This window comes from Taudactylus pleione, unplaced genomic scaffold (genome assembly GCF_031769625.1).
Source record: "Taudactylus pleione unplaced genomic scaffold, aTauple2 ptg000478l, whole genome shotgun sequence".
In the NCBI taxonomy this organism is placed as follows: domain Eukaryota; kingdom Metazoa; phylum Chordata; class Amphibia; order Anura; family Myobatrachidae; genus Taudactylus; species Taudactylus pleione.
Window position 1 is genome coordinate 1,863,249 of NW_028284880.1, and position 23,678 is coordinate 1,886,926.

The 23,678-nt window shown below is 45.8% G+C and overlaps 1 protein-coding gene across 1 annotated transcript in view; it reads left to right on the forward strand.

Moving 5' to 3' along the window:
* Positions 1-23,678, forward strand: part of TMEM135 (transmembrane protein 135) — a 340,734-nt gene that overhangs the window by 163,375 nt on the left and 153,681 nt on the right. The window contains exon 5 of the mRNA XM_088449045.1: positions 21,229-21,294. Within this exon, the coding sequence (XP_088305171.1) occupies positions 21,229-21,294 (66 nt within the window). The remainder of the gene's footprint in view (positions 1-21,228; positions 21,295-23,678) is intronic.

Consider the following 23,678-nt stretch of genomic DNA (forward strand, 5'->3'; position numbering starts at 1 on the left):
GCTGCCAATGGAACTGGTTCCCTTGTATTTATTGATGATGTGACTGCTGACAAAAGCAGCAGAATAAATTCTGAAGTGTTTCGGGCAATATTATATGCTCATATTCAGTCAAATGCTTCAGAACTCATTGGACGGCGCTTCACAGTGCAGATGGACAATGCAAAAGCAACCAAAGAGTTTTTTAAGGCTAAAAAGTGGAATGTTATAATGGCCAAGTCAATCCCCTGACCTGAATCCGATTGAGCATGCATTTCACTTGATGAAGACAAAACTGAAGGGAAAATGCCCCAAGAACAAGCAGGAACTGAAGACATTTGCAGTAGAGGCCTGGCAGAGCATCACCAGGGATGAAACCCAGCGTCTGGTGATGTCTATGCGTTCCAGACTTCAGGCTGTAATTGCCTGCAAAGGATTTGCAACAAAGTATTAAAAAGTGAAAGTTAGATTTAGGATTGTTTAGTTTGTCCCATTACTTTTGGCCCCTTAAAAAGTGGGAGGCACATATAGAAACCGTTGTAATTCCCACACCGTTCACCTCATTTGGATGTAATTACCCTCAAATTAAATCTGAAAGTCTACAGTTAAAGCACATCTTGTTTGTTTCATTTCAAAGCCATTGTGGTGGTGAATAGAGGCCAAAATATTAAAATTCTGTCAATGTCCCAATATTTATGCACCTGACTGTATCTGCTAGATGTAACATCATCGGCTGTACTGCAGTGGCCGGTCAGATATGCATATGAACCACGTAATTCACAGATGTATTGGGTGTACACACCTGCTGATGCACCATCGATATATCGTTCGTTGCTCGATCGCACGATATATATTGTTCACGTGTTTGTAACTGGCTTTCCTCGCCTGTAAAGGAACAGGGGAAATATCAGGCATACATTGATAGATGCGGCTGGCCGATGATCAGATCAGATGGCATAATGCATTCTTGGCTTTACCTCTCTCTGCACATGTTCAGGGCCGGATTAAGGTCTGTGGGGGTCCCTGGGCAACAAACTTGACAGGGGCCCCCATCAGTGATCCAAATACATACATATATACATATATATATATATATATATATACACACACTACACATGCACAGTGTGTGTATAATATATATATATATATATTTATATATTTAATTTAATATTGTGCCCGCCCAACCCCACAACCAGTAGCACCACCACACACATATAAAAAAAAAACAAAACATTATTTCACTCACCTTCCAGGCTCCAGGGGAAGGCAAGCACACAGCAGCAGACCCGGGGCAGCAGCTGCAGCTCCTGTATATTCACCTCCGAGGTCTTCAGATGCGGCCATCGAGGAAGTGGGCTGGCGTGGGGCTGCGCAGCGCGACCTTTGACGTCACGCCTGCAGTGCCGTACAGCCCCACCGCGCAGCCTGTCTGCTTTCTGAGGCAGCGCTGTGCTCTGAGTCTGAGCTATAGTGCCCAGCGTGCGCTGCCCGCCTGCAGTCACCGGTGACTGCCGAGGAGGACCGCAGCGGAGACAGCTAAATGCTGTACTCCACCGGTCTTAGTAGGGGAAGGACAGTAGTGGCAGGGGACAGGGTGTGGGGGCCCCCTATGTGTGGTGGCCCCTGGACGACCGCCCCTGTCGCCTTGCCTTTAATCCGGCCCTGCACATTTTACATCTGCCCCATCAGCAGTGCAGTATGGTTTTGCCCAGATGCAACTTACTTGCTTTTTCTTGCTTTATCCCCAACTTAAAATCAGCCTATTAATGCTGGGGATTGCTGCTGCTGCTGCTGTTTTTTTTTTTTTTTTTTTTAAAGCGTTGCTTTTTCATGTATTACTGTACTTTAATTTTCTGTCATTCTGCAATTAATTATATTAGTGAGGAAATAAGAGCACATATTGTGTATTAATATATTTAATATATTTTGCAGCACCCTATAATTAGGACATGTTATCATCTTCACTTTGCCCCATTGGAGCTTACAATGTAATTTTCCAGTTACAGATATGCACACTGTACACACACACCCAAGGATCAATTGTATTTAGAATCCATGTAACATAACATTAGGCTGTGTGTATGTTGGAGGGCCGCGGGAGGATACCCATGAGAGCAAAGGGGTGCATACAGTTTCTATACAGTTATTTTATTGGTTAGAATTAAACGCAACTCCTTGGTGCTGGCGCTGTGTGGAAGCAATGCTAACCACTGTGCCTAGTATATAAAATTAGACTTTAATGGCGATACCCTATTACTAATTAAGGGTTGCTCATGCATGGGCCATACTTACACTTCTCTTTCTACTTCAGGGTCCATAGGGTATCCACAGGATACCTTGGTGTATAGGCGATGGCGGCAGACATCCAGGCACCACAGAGTTAAATCTTCAGCCTCCCAGGATGCACTGGGGTCCCTCTCCTATACCCGGCCCCCGAGCCTCAGGCCACTCAGTTTTCGTAGGTGCCTGGCCAGACCAGTCGCACCGTACAGAGGGGGGTCTTTTTAAGGCCCCTGAATATTTCTTTGCAGCTGTGGCTGCACAACTAGAGTGCTCCAGCATAGGACAGTCAGTATTGACGTCCATGCTGTCACTCCTACACCCCGCTGGTACCAGAACGCCGGTACCGATCCGGGGATGCTGGTAGGTAGCTGGGGTCACAGCTAGCGGTGATCCCCGGCTACCTGGACTGTGGCCGGATGCACGGGGAACAAGGTAAGCGGCGGGGTCCCGCGTTGGGCACCCGCCGGTAACACAGTCCTGTTTGGTCCCCAGGCAGGGGGCTCCCTGGGGACCGGCTGCGCGTGGGGCCAGGTACTGATCCTGCGCCTTCCACTAGACTACCAGGGACAGCGGGCCGCAGCATGTGCGGTACAGCGCGGCGTCCCAGGGGTTGATAGCACGCCAGGGGAGAACGCCTTCCCTGTCTCACAGCCGGCGTCTCCCCCGCTGCACAGTGCCATTCCACAGCGGTCTGAGCGGGCTGTGTCAGCGCTCCTCCCTCGGGCCCTGCCTTCTCTCTGCTCCTCGGTGGCCATTTTCTCACTACATGTGCTGGGGATGGCAAACGCTGCTGGAAGCTGATACAGATGCCATTGCGGTCCGGGTCCCCCGCATACCTCTCCTTCAATTAAGGTCAGTGTATGCAGCACTGTTTCCTACCAGGCTCTGGTCTGTGTAGTTGATCGCAGTGCTTGTAATGCAGGATGTTATCTGTGCATTGTATGTGACTTAAATGCTAGCGCTGTTTGCCTGTACTTTCATTTCTGACTGTCAGCCTTTTCCTATCCCTGTTCTTCTGCTACAGCCCTTGCGGTGCGGTGTCGCAGGGTGTTTATTACCTCACAGTAAACGTGGTTTTTCTGTGTGGGAGGTCACATACGCTCCGTTCACACTCCTCATGTCGGAAAGTGAACGAGGATATCCTCTTCCAGCTATAATGTACTGATATCATGTGCAGTTAGCGGAGGGATATGTAGACGCTGAAGGTTTATGGAGGGCATGTTGTATTATATATCACGCCCCATTTCTGTCACTGTGCCTGCGCAAAAAAGGGGACCGCCCTCGGCTGGCTAAGATGCTTACAGCCTTTGTGGGCAACGCCCCCTGCGTTTCCCCATAGGGGTTATCGCAGCCTGTGGTGGTCTCATCACATGCAGGGGTCCCTGGACAGTTGATGGTACCCCAGTGTATCCTGTTTTTCGCCCCCCCAGGTCTCGCAGGAGCCTGTGTGGGTGAATTTATTGTCCAAATGGTATAGCACCTGATGGACGTTCTACAGGGGGAGTCACCATTTCGGCCTTCTAAACGGTCTTTCGGGTCTCAGACGGGTAAAGACATGACGTCTGATGACAGTGACATTATTGACTTTTTCAGACACGAGCCCCTTAGTGCAAAGGAGGCGTAGTCTGGGTCTAAAGTCTATATACCTGGCCTTCTACAGGCAGTCCATGCGGCTTTGGTTATTAATATCCCCCGTGGCTAAATCCAAATATGCCTTCTTTAAGGATAAGGGTGTTGCCACTGTAATTCCTCTATCTGGTCAGGTGGATCATTTAGAGGAGGCGTGGAAAATCCGGGTAAGCGGTTCCAGCCTCAAAAACGGTTGACCTTTTGCATACCCCTTTTGCGGATAATTAAATTTCCGAATGGGAGTTACCTTTACGGGGAGATTCTCATGTTACACGCCTAGTGAGGAGTGCTACGTTGCCCATGCCCTCCACGTCCTCTTTGAAGGAGGTTCCAGATTGCAAGGTGCAAATATATCTAAAATCCAATATTCCCTTGCTGGAGGGGCTTCCAGGCCGGCTATGGCCGTGTGCTGGGGGGCCAGAGCCATGGAACACTGAGTAGGTAACTGGATCTCTGCACACTGACTCTCTAGCAGAGCAGGTGGATAGTGGCAGATTCTCAGAGACTTTGCCACGTTCATAATGAGACGGTCTTACATATAGCCTACTCCTTTCCAGAATCTCCTCGGCAGCAGTAGCGGCTTGCCGCTCCCTGTGGTTGCGCTCTTGGAAAGCGGACGCAGATTCCATTTGGAATGCTTTGCCTTTTACGGGACAAGTCCTGTTTGGCCCTCGTCTGGACGCAATTGTGGCCCTGCAGGCAGCAGCTACGTCTGCGTGTCTGCCATCGGCTACAGTCCCATCAGGGTCTGGGACTTTGTCTTTTCGGCCCTGTGAGGCCAGGGTAAGTCTAAAATACAGCTTTCCAAGACAGTCAGTAGCCAGGAAATCTGCTCAGCCATAAGAACAGGCTTGGAGTACAAGACGTCCTACTCCCAAGTTGGACTATAAGCCTTCAGCCTCACGGGACGGGCCTCCTCTCGGGAGCCCCCAGAGTTGGAGGCCGGCTTCTCCAGTTCGCCCAGTGCTGGTGTCTGACCACCACGGACACTGGGGTAAGAGAAGTATTTTCTTGAAGGTATGTCCTTTCCTCCCGGTAAAAGCCTCCCAGTCGGTTTTTCGTTACAGGTCTTCTGTCAATTCAGGACAAGGCCCTGTAATTTTTTAGGGTGTTACACTCTATGCTCCAGGCAGGAGTTATAGTACCTATTCCGTTGCCCCAAAGGGGAACGAGGTATTACTCCATCCTCTTTCTGGTACAGACACCCAATGGGTCTTACCAGGACATTCTCAACCTCGAATCCTTCAACAAATTCTTAAGGGTTCCTCGGTTCAGGAGGGGGACCCTGCATTCCATCATTCAATGGAGCCTGGGAATTTTGTGGTGTCGTTGGATATATTCAGGGTGACTACCTGAATATCCCTCTTTTCTTAGCACACCAGTGTTTTTCCTCAGGTTTGCAGTGGTCGATAAGCATTTCCAGTTTCTGGCATTGCCCCTTGGTCTGGCCTCCGCGCCTCACGGTTTACCAGGGTCATGGTAGTTATGGCAGCCCACCTGCGGATGCAGGGGGTCGGCTTGTTACCCTATCCGAGTGACCTCCTGTTGTTACCACGGTCTCCAGAGATACTTCAGTGCCATATGCAACGGACAATATCTGTGTTGCTACGTTAGGGCTGACTGATAAACTGGAAATGGTCCTCTCTGATTCTTCACAGAGGATGCTCCATATCCCAACATCTGAGGATCTTTGTGATTGAGGAAAAGATCTCTGCATTACAGGCAAACGTACGCAGTTGCCTGCAGAGTTGCCGAGTGTCTATTCACTTGGCAATGTGGTTCCTGGGTTCCAGGATGTCGCTGTTCGACATGGTGGAGAGTACCCAGCTTCACTCTAAAGAACTTGATCCTCTCCGGATGGGATGGGTTGCCCCATAGGATAAAGTCAGTAGGCTTTCCCCGGAGGTTTGTCTCTCTGGCCTGGTGGCTGCAGAAAGCTCACCTAAACAAGGGGCACCCCCTTTGGCATTGCGGACAGGGTCCTTCTGACGACGGACGCCAGTATCCGTGGCTGGGAAGCAGTGGCGGGTCCACACTTGTTCCAGGGCAGGTGGACACCAGTAGTTTCTGCACTTCCCATAAACATCTGAGAACTCTGAGCAGTATTCAGGGTTCTCCAGCATGCAGGACAGGTCCTCCAAGGAAATACCGTGCAGGTACAGTCTGACAACGCCATCATGATGGATTATGTAAACCACCTAGGAGGTTTCCGAAGTCAGGCGACACTAACAGCGCTGTCCCGAATTCTGGCTTGGGTGAAAGGCTATATCCCTGCCGTCATCGGCAGTGTTCATTCAGGAATCCTCAGATGGAAAGCAGGCTTTCTCAGCCGTCAAGACGTGCATTCAGGGAAATATCCTCTTTATCAGGAGGTGTTCAATCTTCTGGTGAACAAGTGGAGCCTTTCAGAGATGAGACTCTTCTGATAGATGTAGGTAGGTCCAGTGAACCTTCCAAGTTGTGTACCTCATCCCTCCGTTATCCCTTCTTCCTCCAGTAATAGCAAGAAGGAGGCACGCTCCTGCTGATAGCTCCAGCGTAGGCCAGATGGCACTATTACTCAGATCTTCGGAGCCTCTCAGTTAACACTCCGAAGCTGTTGCCTCTACGCCCGGACCTGTTGTCTCAGGATCCTGGCTGATACCCAGACCTGGGTTGTCTGTCCTTGACGGTGTGGCGGTGGAGACTGCCCTCTTAAGGTCTAGGAGTTTTTCCAGCTCTATAGTTAACAGGGGCTCTGTCCATGCTAAGAGCTCGGAAGTTTTTATCTGCAAGAATTTACCATTAGGTATGGTATACTTTCTTTCAGGTGTCGCCCTAGAGGCTAGGCTCCTCGGGTATTCCGGATATCCAGAGGTTGGCTTTCCTACAGGTGGGCTTAGATAACGGTCTTCGCCTTGCTTACCTCAAGGTGCAGGTTTCTGCCCTGTTAGTATGGTTTCAGTGTAGGATTGCTACTCTTCCTGATGTCCGCACCTTTGTGCAGGGTGTACGTTGTATTCAGCATCCCTTTGTTCCACCTGTGGCTCCTTGGGATTTGGCTGTGGTCCTTAGGGCTCTCTGAGGACCGCCATTTGGTCCACTGGGCTCAGTGGATTTCAAATGGCTTACGGCTAGGACTGTATTCCTTCTGGCTCTTAATTTAGCCAGTAGGATCTCAGAATGGGAGGCTTTGTCATGTAGACCTCCCTTTTTCTCATCTTTCCTAGGAACAGGGCAGTGCTTGCCTTTACTTCCCCAGTCCTGTCTGCTGGTGAGGCCTATTTGGCTGTGGTACGGGCGCTAAGAATTTAAGTTGACCGTACCAGTCCATTTAGGAAATCAGACTCTCGGTTTTGTCCTTTCTGGTTTCCATAAAAACGGTTGGCCTGCCACTACGCTAACTTTGGCAGGATGGATTCACAGGTCTTCCTGTTCCATCCTCTATTAAATCTCTTCCACTAGGTCTGTGGGTATTTCGTGGGCAGCTCGACGTGGCGCCTCAGCGGTGATTGGCAGCCACGTGGTCATCTGTCCATATTTTTGTAAGGTATTATGCTCTTGATACCTTCGCCTCTCAGGATGCTTCCTTTCGGCGGCAGATTCTCCTTACAGCACAGGAGCGTCCCTACCCTTAAAGGATACTGCTTTGGGACATCCCCAAGGTATCCTGTGGATACCCTATGGACCCTGAAGTAGAAAATATGAGATATGGTAAGAACTTACCCTTGTTATCTCTATTTCTACGAAGTCCATAGGGTTCCACAAGACTCCCGCCCTGTCGCACCTGTACTGCAGATGGGCTTTGATCTGGTCACCGGTTTTTCCGTCTCCTTCTGGTGAGAATGTGATTCTTGTGTGTTCCAGACTGTCTTCTCTCTCTTTTTTGCTCCTGCTCCGGCCTATGGCTTGTTACGAAACTGAGTGGCCTGAGGCTCGGGGGCTGGGTGTAGGAGAGGGACCCCAGTGCATCCTGGGAGGCTGAAGATTTAACTCTGTGGTGCCTGGATGTCTGCCGCCATCGCCTATACCCCAAGGTATCCTGTGGAACCCTATGGACTTCGTAGAAATAGAGATAACAAGGGTAAGTTCTTACCATATCTCATATTATTATGCATACTGCATATGCCCAGACTACTATAGGGTTGTGAGTTGTTTTTTTTTTTTATAGTCTAAATCACTTGTTTGCCTTTGAGATGACACATGGAGGAGTTTAATTTTCTTTAGGGTTGTAATTTGCTTTGCCATTACTATCAGAATGCTAAGTATCATGCAGTTACTATGGCAGCCACAGTCCCATGGTATGATGTAGTGAGCAGGGTAGATGTAGATGTGGAACGCTCATACCATGAATTTATTAGGTTTAGGCGTCACAGAGGGTTGGGAATGGTGGTTAGGATTAGGCTAGTGTTAGGTATCCCTGGGGGGTGGGTTAGGGTTAGGCACCACTGGGGGTAAGGGTTAGGTTTAGGCACCAAGGGACGAGGGTTAGGTTTAGGCACTAACGAGGACCCTTGTCGGGATCTTGAGCATCGGTATGCTGCTGTCGGTATATTTACAGCAGGCGTCCCGAGTGCCAGGATTTCATACCGATTCCCCTTAGAAGATAATAGCTAGAATCTGATTGGTTGCTATGGGCAACATCTCCACTTCTAAAAACTCTCACTTTAGTAAATTTACTCTTCAGTGTATGAGGACATACCTGTAACTATCATTTTATAGAATGCTAGCTATAAGCTTATGAATGTACCTACCTTTAGAATGTAAGCTCTTACGAGCAGGGCCCTTGTACCCTCTTGTGCTTCTCCTTGCTTTACTTTCATCTACTTCTTACTCCCCATTAGGGCACCTAACACTTGGTTGCTTATGCTCTGCTGCTTATGTGGGTGTTATGGTCGCTAATGTAGCAATGTGTATTATCCTTGTCCTCGTCCTGTATTGTATTGTACTGTAAGTCATTGGTCACCTATTTGTTTATGTACTATGTAAGGTGCTGCGGAACACTTGTGGTGCCATATAAATAAATAATAATAATAAGCAGCTGATTGGTTCCTAAAGACAACTTGTCTCCACTTCTCTACCCCTGTATTTTAAATTACAAGGGCTTGTTTTGCACCAAGTTACAGACAGGCATATTCTCAGCATCTTCAGTAATAAGACATTGATGAACTCCACAGCAATTCATTGTAAAAGAGACAAAAAGCATTTAATACAGTGTTCTAGTTTACCTCATCTCTTTCTCATGGAAATATCACGTGTACAATCTATTTTCTTTATCTGCTCTGAGACAGGCCCATGTTCTCATAGGTCGTTAGTAATAAGTATATGGAATGCCTCAAACCACCCATTATCCAAACCCATCAGCTGGTAAAGACACAAGATGACACCATAGAGAGACCTTGGCTTTGTCCCTGTGTGGAAACCTTACACGGCTTACATAGGGCCTGATTCAGACCCACTCGCGAGCGGCTGTCCGCTCGCAAGTGGGTCGATGTTATGCACTGAGCATGCGCACGATGGAGGGAGCTCCGTCGTGCGCATGCGCCAGACGCGACGAGCGAAGGAAAGTCCTTCGCTCGTTGTGTCCGATCAAAGGGGGCGTGCTGTCAATGTTGATTGACAGCACGCCCCCTTTGGTGGGCGTGCCGGGGGCGTGCCTCCCTGACGGGGGCGTTCCCACGGGAACGCCTCCCGTCAGAAGCCGGCCCACTGACATCACTAGTGATGTCAGTGGGAGTGATTTTGGCTCTGATAGAGCCAAAATCACTCCGGAGCTTGCGGTTGAAAACCTCAACCGCAGGCTCCGGCTCGCAATTTTGATGGTCGCGATGGTCTCGACCATCGCGGCCATCACAAAGCACGCTCGTATAGCCTGTGGGTGGTGACCCACAGCTATACGAGCGTCCAGGAGGACGCTCCATGAAAATGGAGCCCGGCCCTCATTCAGAGCGTGCGCTCTGCTCAGAGCGTACGGCTCTGAATGAGGGCCATAGTCCGTTTGCAACATATGTATCCAAGATTTGCATTCTAGGCTGCAGCTGAAGAACACATTACTGTATATTACATGTTATTATAAACATCTGATGTGAACAGATTTACAATTTGTATCTATAGGCAATGTATTAATGCATTCATCACTTTTCAAACTGTTTCATAGCTTGGCGTACATAATAAAACCGCTTCGGCAGCCAAGGATGGCGCATTTCTCGTGTTTACATAAACATTTGCGTAGCAGCAGAGTACATTAATGACATAGATATATTTAGATAGGCTGACAGGGTGGAAACAATCTGTAATTTTGTAGCCAGTGTATCCCTACTTTTCGATGCCAAAACCTGGTTCCTAAAACAGCTCCTTGCATTTGATTCATTGTAAAATGTCTGGCACGGGTTGGGTACGGGATGCCGGCACTCGGGATAACGGTGATCAGCATCCCGACAGGCCCCAACATTGCGACATTTCCAACATAAAAAGACGCCCGACGCTAGCAGAGTGTTACTGGACCCGGCAGCTCCCTCACGCCGGGCAAGTCGCGCTGCGTGGCGTATTGAGGCTAGATGTATGAGGACACATCTGTAGAACCAACACCACTGCCATCACTTTCACATTCTCTCAAATCACCTTCCCTATCCCATTGTTTACATATATCCACAATTTACATCCTGTGACCGCTAAGACTTCTAGGGGGTCTATTTACTAAGCCTTAGACTGAGATAAAGTACCAGCCAATCAGCTCCTAACTGCCATGTCACAGGCTGTGTTTGAAAAATGACAGTTAGGAGCTGGTTGGCTGTTGCTTTGTCTCCGTTCGCTTTACCTCCATCCAAGGCTTAGTAAATAGACCCCCTAGTTTTTTTCAGTTTCTCCACCAGATCTACCGAACTCAGGGCCTGATTGAGAGATGTACACTAATCATACAGCCGCTGCGTCTTTGTGATCATATACTAATGCCGCAGGAGGCATCTTACCTAAATAGATGCCTCCTGTGGGAACATCGGTCATCTGAGTAACCCTCAGATGCGCATGCACAGATCCCACGCCATCGGTTTAGCATACACATCTGAATTGGGCCTCAGTTTTTAGGTGTACAAATGTAGACCCCTTGATGTCTGCTTTTCCCACTTATTTTCCAGTTGCAGTAGCCTTGGCCTGGGTACTTTGTACCCAACTTCCTAGTACGCATAACAGCCAAAAGAAAACATTTATTTTTGACCGCATGTGGATTGAAAGATCTACAGTAAAAAGTAAGACAATGTCTAGATAGACACCAGATGTTAGACAGTAAATAGGTCGACAGGGACAAAAGGTCGACACACTAAAGGTCGACATGTAAGAAGGTCAGCAGGGACAAATGGCCGACAGGGTCAAAAGGTTGACACAAAAATGATCGACACATGTTTTTTTTTCTTTCTAACCGTAATCTTCACCCTAACACTTCCCTTGGTGCCTAACCCTGACCGTTGGGGTAGGTGCCTTACCCTAACTGTCCCTCCTGGTGCCTAACTCTAATCCTCCCTCCTGGTGCCTAACCCTAGCCTTTGGGGTAAGTGCCTAACTGTTGGGGTAAGTGCCTAACCATCCGGTAAGACCCTAACTCTAACCCTAATTTTTTTTTAAATCATGTCGACCATTATCATGTCGACCTGTTGTCTCTGTTGACCATTTGTACCTGTCGACCTTCTTACATGTTGACCTTTAGTGCGTCTAATCTTTTCTCTGTCGACCTATTGACTGTCTAAAGGGGCCTATCCATTACACGACTTTTTGCACGATCCGACCAAAACCAGGAGGTTTTGGTTGCATCGTACAGAAAATGCATAGCCGGCAAGGACCAGTGATGCGCGTGCACGCTGGTTCCTTGCCGTCCCCGACTGTCTACTGAACATGCCCGCCAACCTGACGACGCTCGTCAGGTTCGGCATGTTCAGAGATAGGAGGTCGGGCTCCTACACTGAATGACGTTCAGTGCGGGCACCGCACCTCGGCGACCTGAAGGTCTGAAGACTAGTCGTTCAGTCTTTCAGGTCGCCTAGTGGATAGGCCACCTAACATTTGGTGTCTATCTAGACATTTTCTCCCTTTTTACTGTAGATCTTTAGACCGGATCCCACTCAGGGCCCATCTTGTTGCAAGGGGAAATAATTGGGAATCTCAGTAACCGTATTGCACAGGCTGTTGGAATGATTTAAAGTGAAAGAAGAGTGATGAAAAGTTAATGAAATAACTGATTTCTGTGGCTCCAGTCTCACGTTGGCAATATGTGCAGTTCTAACAACTGACTATGATTGGAAAGTATTTGTTAGTTTGTTTACAGAAGCACTTACCCAAACCAGTCACACACTTGCAGCTCATATTCTGTCTAACGCAGCCTTTTCCTTTAAAGCGGCACTCAGCGATGTCCCTAATGAGTTTAGATCAGGAATGCGGCGCACACCTCCCGTGAGCTTTGAGAATGGTGCACTGTTTACATTTTAATAAATTCTTCATAATTAGTAGCATATGCCCAGCTTGTTCTGATTGTGATTTTATTATGACACTCCCTGGAACCTTGTTTTTTAATTGTTGCTACTGAGTGGTGTTATGTGGGCCACTAAGCACGTCATAAATCAGTTTCAGAGTCTCCGAGAACAATGCGATTGAAAATAAAATTCCAACTATGTTTTCCTCTAATTACTCAAAACTTGTGACCAGTAGCTTGTGGGGACATCTGTGTTGTGTATAAAGCTCAATGTTTCCAGAACACTGCTGTTTTCAATATACATGTCTTTTCTACAGTATTCGCTAACATTTATTTATTCATGTTTGTAATGTTTCATCAATTAAGTAGATTGATGCATCTAACTTACTATAAAACAGCAGGCATGGCTTGCATTTGTATTTTGTAGACTTAAAACTATTTGAAATATATTAATTAACCCTACAACGTAACCCGTTTACACAGTATAAGGGCAGCACCAGAAGGGCGCATAAAACACTAAATGGAGATTATGTGAAAGCTTTAGTGAAAATGGAATTCAATGGCGAACACGGATCCCCGGCCACTCCTATGTGGTACCGCTGATGAAACGCTGTGCTTTAATGTTATGCGCGCACCACGCGTTACATCATCTTTACAATCGAACGGCTTCCTGGTCAGAACATTGCGGTGTTCTAAACTGCTTGCTTTGACACTATCTTTAAATACCCTTCTCCAAAATATATTATTTCTTTTTAATTATTGTTCTAACTGCATGTGTATAACACTTACATATCTATCCAGCCAATAGTGTTTTTCATCATGCAGATTTATTCACCCACCCTCTCCCAGTCTCCACAAATGTTATTCCTTAGTTCCTGCTCCTTGCCTTCAGCGCTGGTTGCTATGAGGTAAGTCTCGGAACACTCGTTTATTGACCTCGAGGAATTTACTGCTGTAAAGGTGGATACACACTAAACGACATATGTACCCAGCAATGTGAATGACGCATCCCCCCCCCCTTGATTGGCTGACATATTGGGTGGCCAGTACACAATAGACGATACGGTGCCTGACCGCCAGATACATCGGCCACTGCTGCATCGCACTTCATGGGGTCGTCAGCCGCATTGTCAGATTGGGCTGCATGTAGGGGCGACATGACGATGCGGCTGACGACCCCACGGGAGCACGGCACCGCCCGGCATAGTGGGTACACACTTGACGATTTGAGCGATTTGTCATTCCGATCCTTCGGAGTTGGGCAAATTGTTCAAAATATCGCTGTGTATCCATCTTTAGGATTACCCAGAACACAGTCAGAGATGTCCCAAACGTTAACATGCAACACATTATTTTATATAATTATGCTCAATAACACATTATTTTATATTATTATGCTCAATAACACATTATTTTATATATTTCTGCTCAATAACACATTATTTTATAATATTATGCTCAATAACACATTATTTTATATATTTCTGCTCAATAACACATTATTTTATATAATTATGCTCAATAACACATTATTTTATATAATTATGCTCAATAACACATTATTTTATATAATTATGCTCAATAACACATTATTTTATATAATTATGCTCAATAACACATTCTTTTATAATATTATGCTCAATAGCTTCATTATTTTATATATTTCTGCTCAATAACACATTATTTTATATAATTATGCTCAATAACACATTATTTTATATAATTATGCTCAATAACACATTATTTTATATAATTATGCTCAATAACACATTATTTTATATATTTATGCTCAATAACACATTATTTTATATTATGCCCAATAACACATTCTTTTATATTATTATGCTCAATAACACATTATTTTATATTATGCCCAATAACACATTCTTTTATATTATGCCCAATAACACATTCTTTTATATTATGCCCAATAACACATTCTTTTATATTATTATGCTCAATAACACATTCTTTTATATTATGCCCAATAACACATTATTTTATATAATTATGCTCAATAACACATTATTTTATATTATTAGGCTCAATAACACATTCTTTTATAATATTATGCTCAATAGCTTCATTATTTTATATATTTATGCTCAATAACACATTATTTTATAATATTATGCTCAATAGCTTCATTATTTTATATATTTATGCTCAATAACACATTATTTTATATTATGCCCAATAACACATTCTTTTATATTATTATGCTCAATAACACATTCTTTTATATTATGCCCAATAACACATTCTTTTATATTATTATGCTCAATAACACATTCTTTTATATTATGCCCAATAACACATTCTTTTATATTATTATGCTCAATAGCTTCATTATTTTATATCTTTATGCTCAATAACACATTATTTTATATTATTAGGCTCAATAACACATTATTTTATATTACTATGCTCAATAGCTTCATTTCTGGTTGTTAGAGGTTTTCTCTAATAAAGGATTGTATTGATACATATTTTAGCAGCTCTTCAACACCCATGCATGCTGGAGTCTGGACACACATTATTATTATTATTTATTATTATTATTATTATTATTATTATTATTTCATACAGTGGAGAAAAATGTTGTAGTACAAAGACATAGAGGACCAACATGCAAAACCAGAATCTAGGCCATATAAGAATCACAAATGCAATAATAGCAAATAATTATGCATAATACTGTACATAAGATGTGGTAGGGAAGGGTATATAACAAAGATGTGTCTTACAGGATATCAAGAGGCACCACACAAGTATGCACAGGTTGTACAGGCAGGATGGGTGGCCCTGTATGTGTGAGTTTACATCCTAATGTATATTCATCTACCATCTATATCAGAAAGGAGCGGGATGCTGACCCAGGCTTACCTTTCCTATTAAATCCATCTTTATATGGAGATCCTAAAATGAACACCTGCCTACATGCACACAAGTTACTGGCTCATAGCACGCATTCATTAACTAGTTAGAAAGCATTACCGATAATGGTATAATGATGTATATTTTACGCCTCTGTATTGTAAAACCAATAAGATGTCTGTCTATAGGAGCCTCTGTTGGACAGCAAAGAACTTTATTTTATTTTCGGCGACTCGTTACACGGCAGCCCAGCTGCTTTGTCCGCATCTCCTTTTGTTTGCATACCAGCAAAGCGGTCACTTGGAAGCTTAAGATTGTCAATTAGTGAATAGCTCCAGGTGGCTGCCTCTAGCCATGTTCTCCCTCCCGGCCATTGTAAAGCCAGTCCTGTAGGTTTAATCTTCTTAGTGACACTCCACACATGAAGAGTGCAGGTCCTATGAAGAAATCTTTGGAGCTAGGTTTACAAGTGCTCGCAATTTGCTTTTATATCATGAATGGATTTGACATCTGGCGGTAACACTGGTGCAGGATAGGGAATTAAAAGCGATCTCTAACTAGTCAAGGTGAAAAGAGCTTTGTACACCCCAGTGGGTCTCTATAGGCACAAAGAGAGCCGAGCTGTATTGACGGAGCACTCTATAGGAGTGAAACATCCTTAAAATGTTGGTGGGAAGTGTTGATAAAGGAAACCAGTTGTTATAAACATGAAAGGTTGCATGAAGCACTCCCAGATCCACTTTTGTGTTCAGAGGCCATGTAATAGAATCACGCCTTCGTGGCTGACAGAGAGACAGACGCCTCAATGCTTATTGCAACTCTGCTGGCCAGACTGGACTAATAGCTGCATAGATTGCGGTCAATTGTTCTGATTACCAAGACCCATTTAGACAAGGCATCGGAGAGGGGTTTCTAGCGGCCTTTACTGACATTGAGACCATCTCTACTACTGTAATTATCAAAACCAACCTTGTGGTCATGTTATAATGTTATTGTGTAATAGGGTTATTCCTGAGAAGTTAAATTAAGCATTTACATCTACAGATGTGTCCTCCTACATCTAGTCTCCTTGCGCATTAAATAACCCTTCTAATCACACAATGCCGTGGCGTGACTCTGTAGCGCTGAGCGTCTTTCTGTGCGACTTTTTACCTTCAACTGCGTCTTACTCACACAGTGATGCGAATAGCTAGCACCAGCAGCTTGCTCAAGTGTATCTATCATTTCGGCAGGGTACCTGGGTTTGTGGATCAAGATTATTTTATTTTATTATGTATATGGTGCCACGAGAGCCGTACAGAGGGGAAAGAGTAAGCAAGAACGTAGTATAAATACAAACTGATACAGACCGTTTCACAACTAACTGCAGTATACAGGATGACAAAATACAGTTAGCATAATTATGTAGAGAAAGCAATGGGGAGAGCTAAACCAGGGGTGGGGAACCTTTTTTCTGCCAAGGGCCATTTTGATATATAATATTATTAGCTGGCCTGATGGAGGCCCCGCCAAATCCATGTGATGTGACATGGGAGCGGGGCCACAATCACCGGTGATTACAGCAATACCCGGAGCATCCTGAGGATGCTCTGAGGAGCTGTAAGGGCAGCGGTGTGACTGTCTGAAGCGTCCTAAGGAAGCTCCAGACGGCACTGCCGCATAGATTCTGGCTACAGTGTGCCATTCTAGGCACCCTTCTAGCCAGATAAAGCTAGAAAAAAAAGCTCTGAGGGTCAGACTAAATGATTCCGGGGGCCTTATACGGCCCTCGGGCCTGAAGTTCCCCATCCCGGGTGTAAACTGTATGCAGTCGGGATGACAACGGTCGAAATTCTGACCGTCTGCTTCCCGACTGTCTAATCCTGACTGGGGTCTAAAGACAGGCGTTGAAATCACCACGCCTGTCATTTTACCTATGCCGGGAGCCCGACGCCCGGCATACCGACCGAAGGTAAGCCGGGCACGGACGGGATAGGTTAGGGGCTCCCCTGGGGGACTTAGGGTTAGGCACCACCCCGGGAGGGGTTAGGGTTAGACTAGGGGAAGGGGGGAAGTTAGGGTTAGGCACTCCCCCGGGAGACTTGGGTTTAGGCTACGGGGAAGGGGGGTTAGGTTTAGGCACTTACAGGGGGTGTAAGGGTTGTGCACTTGGGGGGAGGTTAGGGTTAGGCACCCCTAAGGGAGGGTTAGGGGTGGGGGGGGGTTAGGTTAGTAATAGCTTAAGTACTTACCCGTCGGGATCTTCACTGTCGGTCTTTGGTATAAACGGACAGAAGAGGGGAGAGGATGGAAAGGTTGTAGAGGGGTGCTAAGCTAGTATGAAAAAGGGAGGTTTAAGGACACGTTTGAATGCTAGGTGAAAGTCTAATTGACCATGCGAGGGAAATCTGGTGGGTCAGAGCTGCCTGGGTGAAATGTTTAAGGTGAGTAGGAAGCAATCGTGGAGGAGTCAGTAGTTGGCGAGGCAGGGAGAGTGTGTGATAGAAAATAAGATGTAGTGACTGGCAGAGGGGGCAGCTGCGGTAGAGCTACGAGAGAGGGAAATGAGTCGGGCAGCAATGTTCAGGTATGACTGAAGAGGGTTGAGGTAGTAGTTTGGAAGGCCAGATAGGAGTAGCTTATACACTGGTGATGATCAGGGCAGGGATGAGAGTTGTTATACAGTAGCTGCCAGGCTGAAAGAGGGCCTGATTCTGGAAATATTGCAGAGCTAAAAATGACAAGTTGAATCCCAACAAGGGAAATACCAATGCCTATCTTAATCCCAACGCCGAAGGACGCCAGACCGAACGAGGTAAGTCAGGGGCGCCCTAAGCTTTAGCGCCGGGGGGGAAGGTTTAGGGACCATACAAGGGTTAGGTTTTGGGGGTAGGTTAGCGTTAGGCAACCCCGGGTGGAGATTAGGGTTACACACCACTTAGGGAGGGTTAGGGGGGGGAAGGGGTAGGGATGGAGTACTTACCTACCCTGGTGGGATCTTCTCTCTTTGGACTGCCGGCGTCAGGATATAAACCGTCAGCTAATTAGCCGCTAGGGCTTCATACCGCTCCCCTGTGAAGGGGGTGGGTTGGGGTGTGTAGTAGTGGGCAGAGTCCATGATGATTCCCAGACAGCAGACTTGGGGAGCGTAAGATGGGAGGGTGGACACATAATTACTTCTGTGTTATAGAAATGTTGTTTCAGCAAGCCTCTAGCTTAGTGATGATATTGGAGACCAAAGGAGCTGATGAGCTCAGCAACGGAAGAGGTATAAAGAGAGAAGAGAAGGCGCCAAAGGCAGAGCCTAGAGGGATGGGGGCAGACCATTGCACAGGCTGAGACGAGGATTTGGGTGAAGAGAAGACATTGGGCCTGATTCAGACCCACTCGCGAGCGGCTGTCCGCTCGCAAGTGGGTCGATGGTCTGCACTGAGCATGCGCACGACGGAGGGAGCTCCGTCGTGCGCATGCGCCAGACACGACGAGCGAAGGACTTTCCTTCGCTCGTTGTGTCCGATCAAAGGGGGCGTGCTGTCAATGTTGATTGACAGCACGCCCCCTTTGGTGGGCGTGCCGGGGGCGTGCCTCCCTGACGGGGGCGTTCCCACGGGAACGCCTCCCGTCAGAAGCCGGCCCACTGACATCACTAGTGATGTCAGTGGGAGTGATTTTGGCTCTGATAGAGCCAAAATCACTCCGGAGCTTGCGGTTGAAAACCTCAACCGCAGGCTCCGGCTCGCAATTTCGATGGTCGCGATGGTCACGACCATCGCGGCCATCAAAATGCACGCTCGTATAGCCTGTGGGTGGTGACCCACAGCTATACGAGCGTCCAGGAGGACGCTCCATGAAAATGGAGCCCGGCCCTCATGCAGAGCGTGCGCTCTGCTCAGAGCGTACGGCTCTGAATGAGGGCCATTGTTTCAATGTACAGAGTAGGACGACAGTTGAGCTTTGCAGAGCTGCATAGTAAAGAGTTTTCCTTTTATAGTGGGAAATGATTGAAATGACTTAAAGGGATGAAAGGGTAAATAGAACTGTTCTATTGCAGCCTATTACTTTATTCTATATTCTATTCTATTCTGTGCACACATAATGTTCCTACTAGAATGCAGGCAGCGCAGACTTGCAGCCAAGGCATCGGTGCTTGCGCTCTCGGAAAGGGGGCATGGCTGATCAGGGAGGGGTTCGTGTCCTTGTGATACGCCCCCAATTCGTCACTGTTGGGGGTGTGCCCAGCAAATATAGAACTGCTGGGCTTGCCCCAAGCTCTCCCCTCACGGTGATTAGATGTCGTGCCTTTTCACCCGGTGGTGAACGGTAACCGCAACTTTTCCCATCCGCTCTGGGCAGGCTGTTTTAGCGGGTTGCCACTAAAAGGGCATGGCGCATTTTGCCCTTCTAAAATCTACTGAAAATATTACAAAATAAACTTTTCAATACGCTCTATTTTCCGTAATTGAATCTGTGAGTAAACCTGGGTACACACTAAACGATGTGTACCCAGCACGGTTTCGTGAGTGGCGGGATCTGCACGTCATCAGTGGCAGTCATAATCAGTGTGTATGCACATTCCGATGCTGCTGACGATATTTCCCGACAGACCTGCATGACGATATCGGGTGATGTCGCTGACAACGCGCAGGAGCGCGCATCATCAGTGACTTATTGGGTTCACACTGGCCGGTGCCATGTCATCTAGTGTGTACTTGGGTTAACTGCCTGACATTATGTAAAAGGGAAGCCGTTATGAAAACTGATTCATAGTTGTACAGTATTGCACTGCCGCTGAGTCTTCGTACACATCGGCTGTGCAGTACCGTAAGCTAATATGCTAATGCTGCAGGAGGCATCTAAAAACAAAAGTCGCCTTTTGCCGGCATCATAGATCAGAGTGCTACGCCCGAAAACGCAGCATCTGATCACCCTTGCAACCATCGATCACAATGGTCATAGCCATAGGCCTTCTGAGTTAAGCCCAAGCCTACTCAGACTGGCTGCCGGAGCTCCTCTGCCAGGACCGGGAAATCTGCGTGGGAAGACGCAGACCCTGGCCTCGACACGCCTATAGACCCTACCTAGTCTTGGCACACCTAACTCGAGCCACATTGCCACCTACAATAGCCGCAGCATGTCAATCAAGCTGTGGCTTGGGGGCACTGCGAGCAATCTCGCAGACACTGGTTGACACATGCGCAGTACCGTAACCATCAGACATGTACGCAAACCATCAGATTTGCGTCCATCTCTGAATCAGGCCAATCATTTTTAAGAGAGAGGAAACATTAAAATTAATCTTAAAAAAAAAAAAAATAGGAGTTGTAAGATGGAGACATTTTGTTACAGTTCTATAAAACCAACATTAGGCTATTTCCAGGTTCCTTATTACAATAAAAATAAATAAAATACAATCAGAAATAAAAAAGACCCTGCAAGCCTCATTAAGGTTTTATTTATGATTTATATAGAAATATTGCACTATTTTGCTATGTAGCTGACTTATGTTATCATCGATTGTCTATCATCTGGTCAGATAAATCTTGTAATGTCTGGTTATTATTTTAATCTTCCTCCTTTTTTCCACTTCTTTTAAGTGCATTTTTTTTACCAATACGTTAGGTACCTAGACAAATACATTAGGGGCTGATTTTTGATTACTGGTGGCAATTTATTTTAATTGTGCCACCATTTCAATCCACAGGTTGTCAAAATCCTGGAATTATTATTATTATTTTTTTTGGACGCAGAACATCCCTTTTGATTAAGCTTTGCTGCCTTTTGCAATATTGAAGATAAATATAATCATTTTAAGAAAAATTAAGTGTTTTGAGTCCAGAGTCTCTGCCACATGACTTAATATTATCATAATCATCATCGTTACCCTTTATATTGTATGTAGGGCACCACAAAATTATCCGGTGCTGGAAGTCCGAGTTTTATAAAACGTACAAATACAATCTCACAATATCAATATTTTTGTCACCTGGTTTTCTCATGAATTTATTTTCCTGGTATATTTCTTATTGTGTTTATTTTTTTTATTGCAGGCTTCGGAGACATTATTCCGCATGGGGGTGACCAGAGGTTATTTGAAACCCATTAGACATGGAGAAGTAAGCATTATAAAGATGTTGCATTTAAAATTTTATTTAAATTATTTATATATTATTTCCATATTATTGTATTATTTAAGACTGGTTTCTAATTCACAAATAAATATGTAAACTTTGACTTTGAGGTTTTTAACATTATGTGCCCTTTTTGTTTATTAAGCTACAACCATAGTTTTAGTTTCCCAATTATCATTGCAACCATATTCTCAGGACCCAAAAGTGGTGGCTTATTATAGAAAGTATATCTCATAAGTCACATGACCCCAATAAAACATTTCACGTCAGACTATAATATATGTAGAATGAATGTACTTGCACTCCAACTAAGGTCTTTGTTACCCAGCCTGCAGGACACTTGCCCTCATGGCAGCCAGGTCTTTAAAATGATTTAATGTGCTTGTGTTACCCCAGCCCCATATTAAAAATACCATGTACAGACATGGTTCTTGACTGAGGTAACACAAATATTGGGGCTAGCTTTTGCAAATATTTCATTAAATTGAACAGACTAACTCAAGATCAAACTTACCCATTTCAGCAATGGACCCTTATCAGTAGTTTTAATCATATAACAACTGTATCACGTTCATATTTTCAATGATAACTGTAATATACTTGGATAATTAAATAGAGACTATTTAGACTGTTCATATAATGCTACTCACATCAGAGAGGTATAGACTTTGCCAGACAAAGGCAGGAACTAAAATACTGTACTTGGAAACTGTGTCGAGTCTGGATATCCATGAAATAGATTTTTACAATCTTAGAGACTAGCCAGGGGTAAGCAGGGCCACCGAGAGCGGTAATGGGCCTAGGTACTGAGGGGGCGTGGTCAAAGCCTGAGAAGTGTGGCCACGACTCCTAAAAAAATATTAAAACTGTTTGCTGCATTGGCGATTGAACAGGGGGCACCTGTTGCCGCACAGGGGGACATTTGTCCCCCTCAGCAGCTCTGCTCTTAACAGCTGATACAGGCCCCTTCAAAAAGCCCAGTCACAGATAATTAGTACCCGCTCCACCACCCTCATGGCAACCCTGGGGACAGGAGCTGGAAGTGGTAGGATAATCAAGGTCACTAGTGGAGGCCCATAACTGAAAGAGATAGAACAATCAAGATCACTAGCTAAGGCCATGAACTGGAGAAGGTAGGATAATCAAGGTCACTAGTCGAGGCCAGGAACTGGAGAAGATAGAATTATTAAAGTCACTAGTCGAGACCAGGAACTGTAACATGTAGAACAATCAAGGTCACTAATTGAAGCCAGGAACTGGAGAAGGTAGGATAATCAATATCTCTAGTAGTGACCAGAAACTGGGAGAGGTAGGACAGTCAAGGTCACAATTCGAGGACAGGAGCTGGAGAAGGTAGGCGACTTGAGGTCACTAACAGAGGTCATAATTGGAGAGAGCAAAATAGTCAATATCAATGACAAAGGTCAGGCTTGGAAAGAGCTGAATGGTGGAGGTCACTACACAAGGTCATGAATTGGAGAAAACAAGAGTGGGTCAGGTTGGCAAAAGTTCAGCAACAGAGTAATAACAGACAAGTCAGTCCTCACAGCTAATACTCAGTACAAATACCTTGGTCAGTCAAGGATGGTTGAGAACAGTTGTCTTAAACAGAAGAATTGCAGGAGCACCTGAAACACTACAGCGCGACTTAGTAAGCATGCTACAGTGCTGGGAAGGGGGCCATGCATGCTGGGGAACCATGTTAGGTAATTTATATGATCTTTTGTGGAAAGGTAACCATCAAGAATAACTTCGACACCTGCTCATTTATTAATGCTGACAACAATTGTAGGCAGCTTATTCGGGAATGCAGTCGGGATGCCGATGGTCTAAATGCCGACCGTCGGCATCCCGGCAAGTGTCATTAGACCTACGCCGGTAGCCCGACCCCCGGCTTACTGATCGAAGGTAAGCCGGGCGCCGACAGCCATGGTGGGGGGGGAGGGTTAGGTTTAGGGTTCCCGGGGGGGACTTAGGGTTAGGCACCCCCCCGGGAGTTTAGGTTTAGGCTAGGGGAAGGGGGGGTTAGGGTTAGGCACCTCCGGGGGGGTTAGGCCCCCCCGGGGGACTTAGGTTTAGACGGTGGGGAAGGGGGTTTAGGTTTAGGCACTTAGAGGGGGTGTTAGGGTTAGGCACTTGGGGGGAGGTTAGGGTTGGGCACCCCTAAGGCAGAGTTAGGGGGTAAAATTAGGTTAGGAAATACTTACCTTGGACGATCGGGATTTTCAGCCCTGCTGGGCTCACGCTGTCGGGTTTTGAACGGCGGTAAATCGTATGTATTCCCTTATTTGCTGCTAAATTTCCTAATACAGTAAAATCAGCCCTGTCAGTGCCTTTGTATTACAGTGTTGCTGTCTTTTATTTTTTTT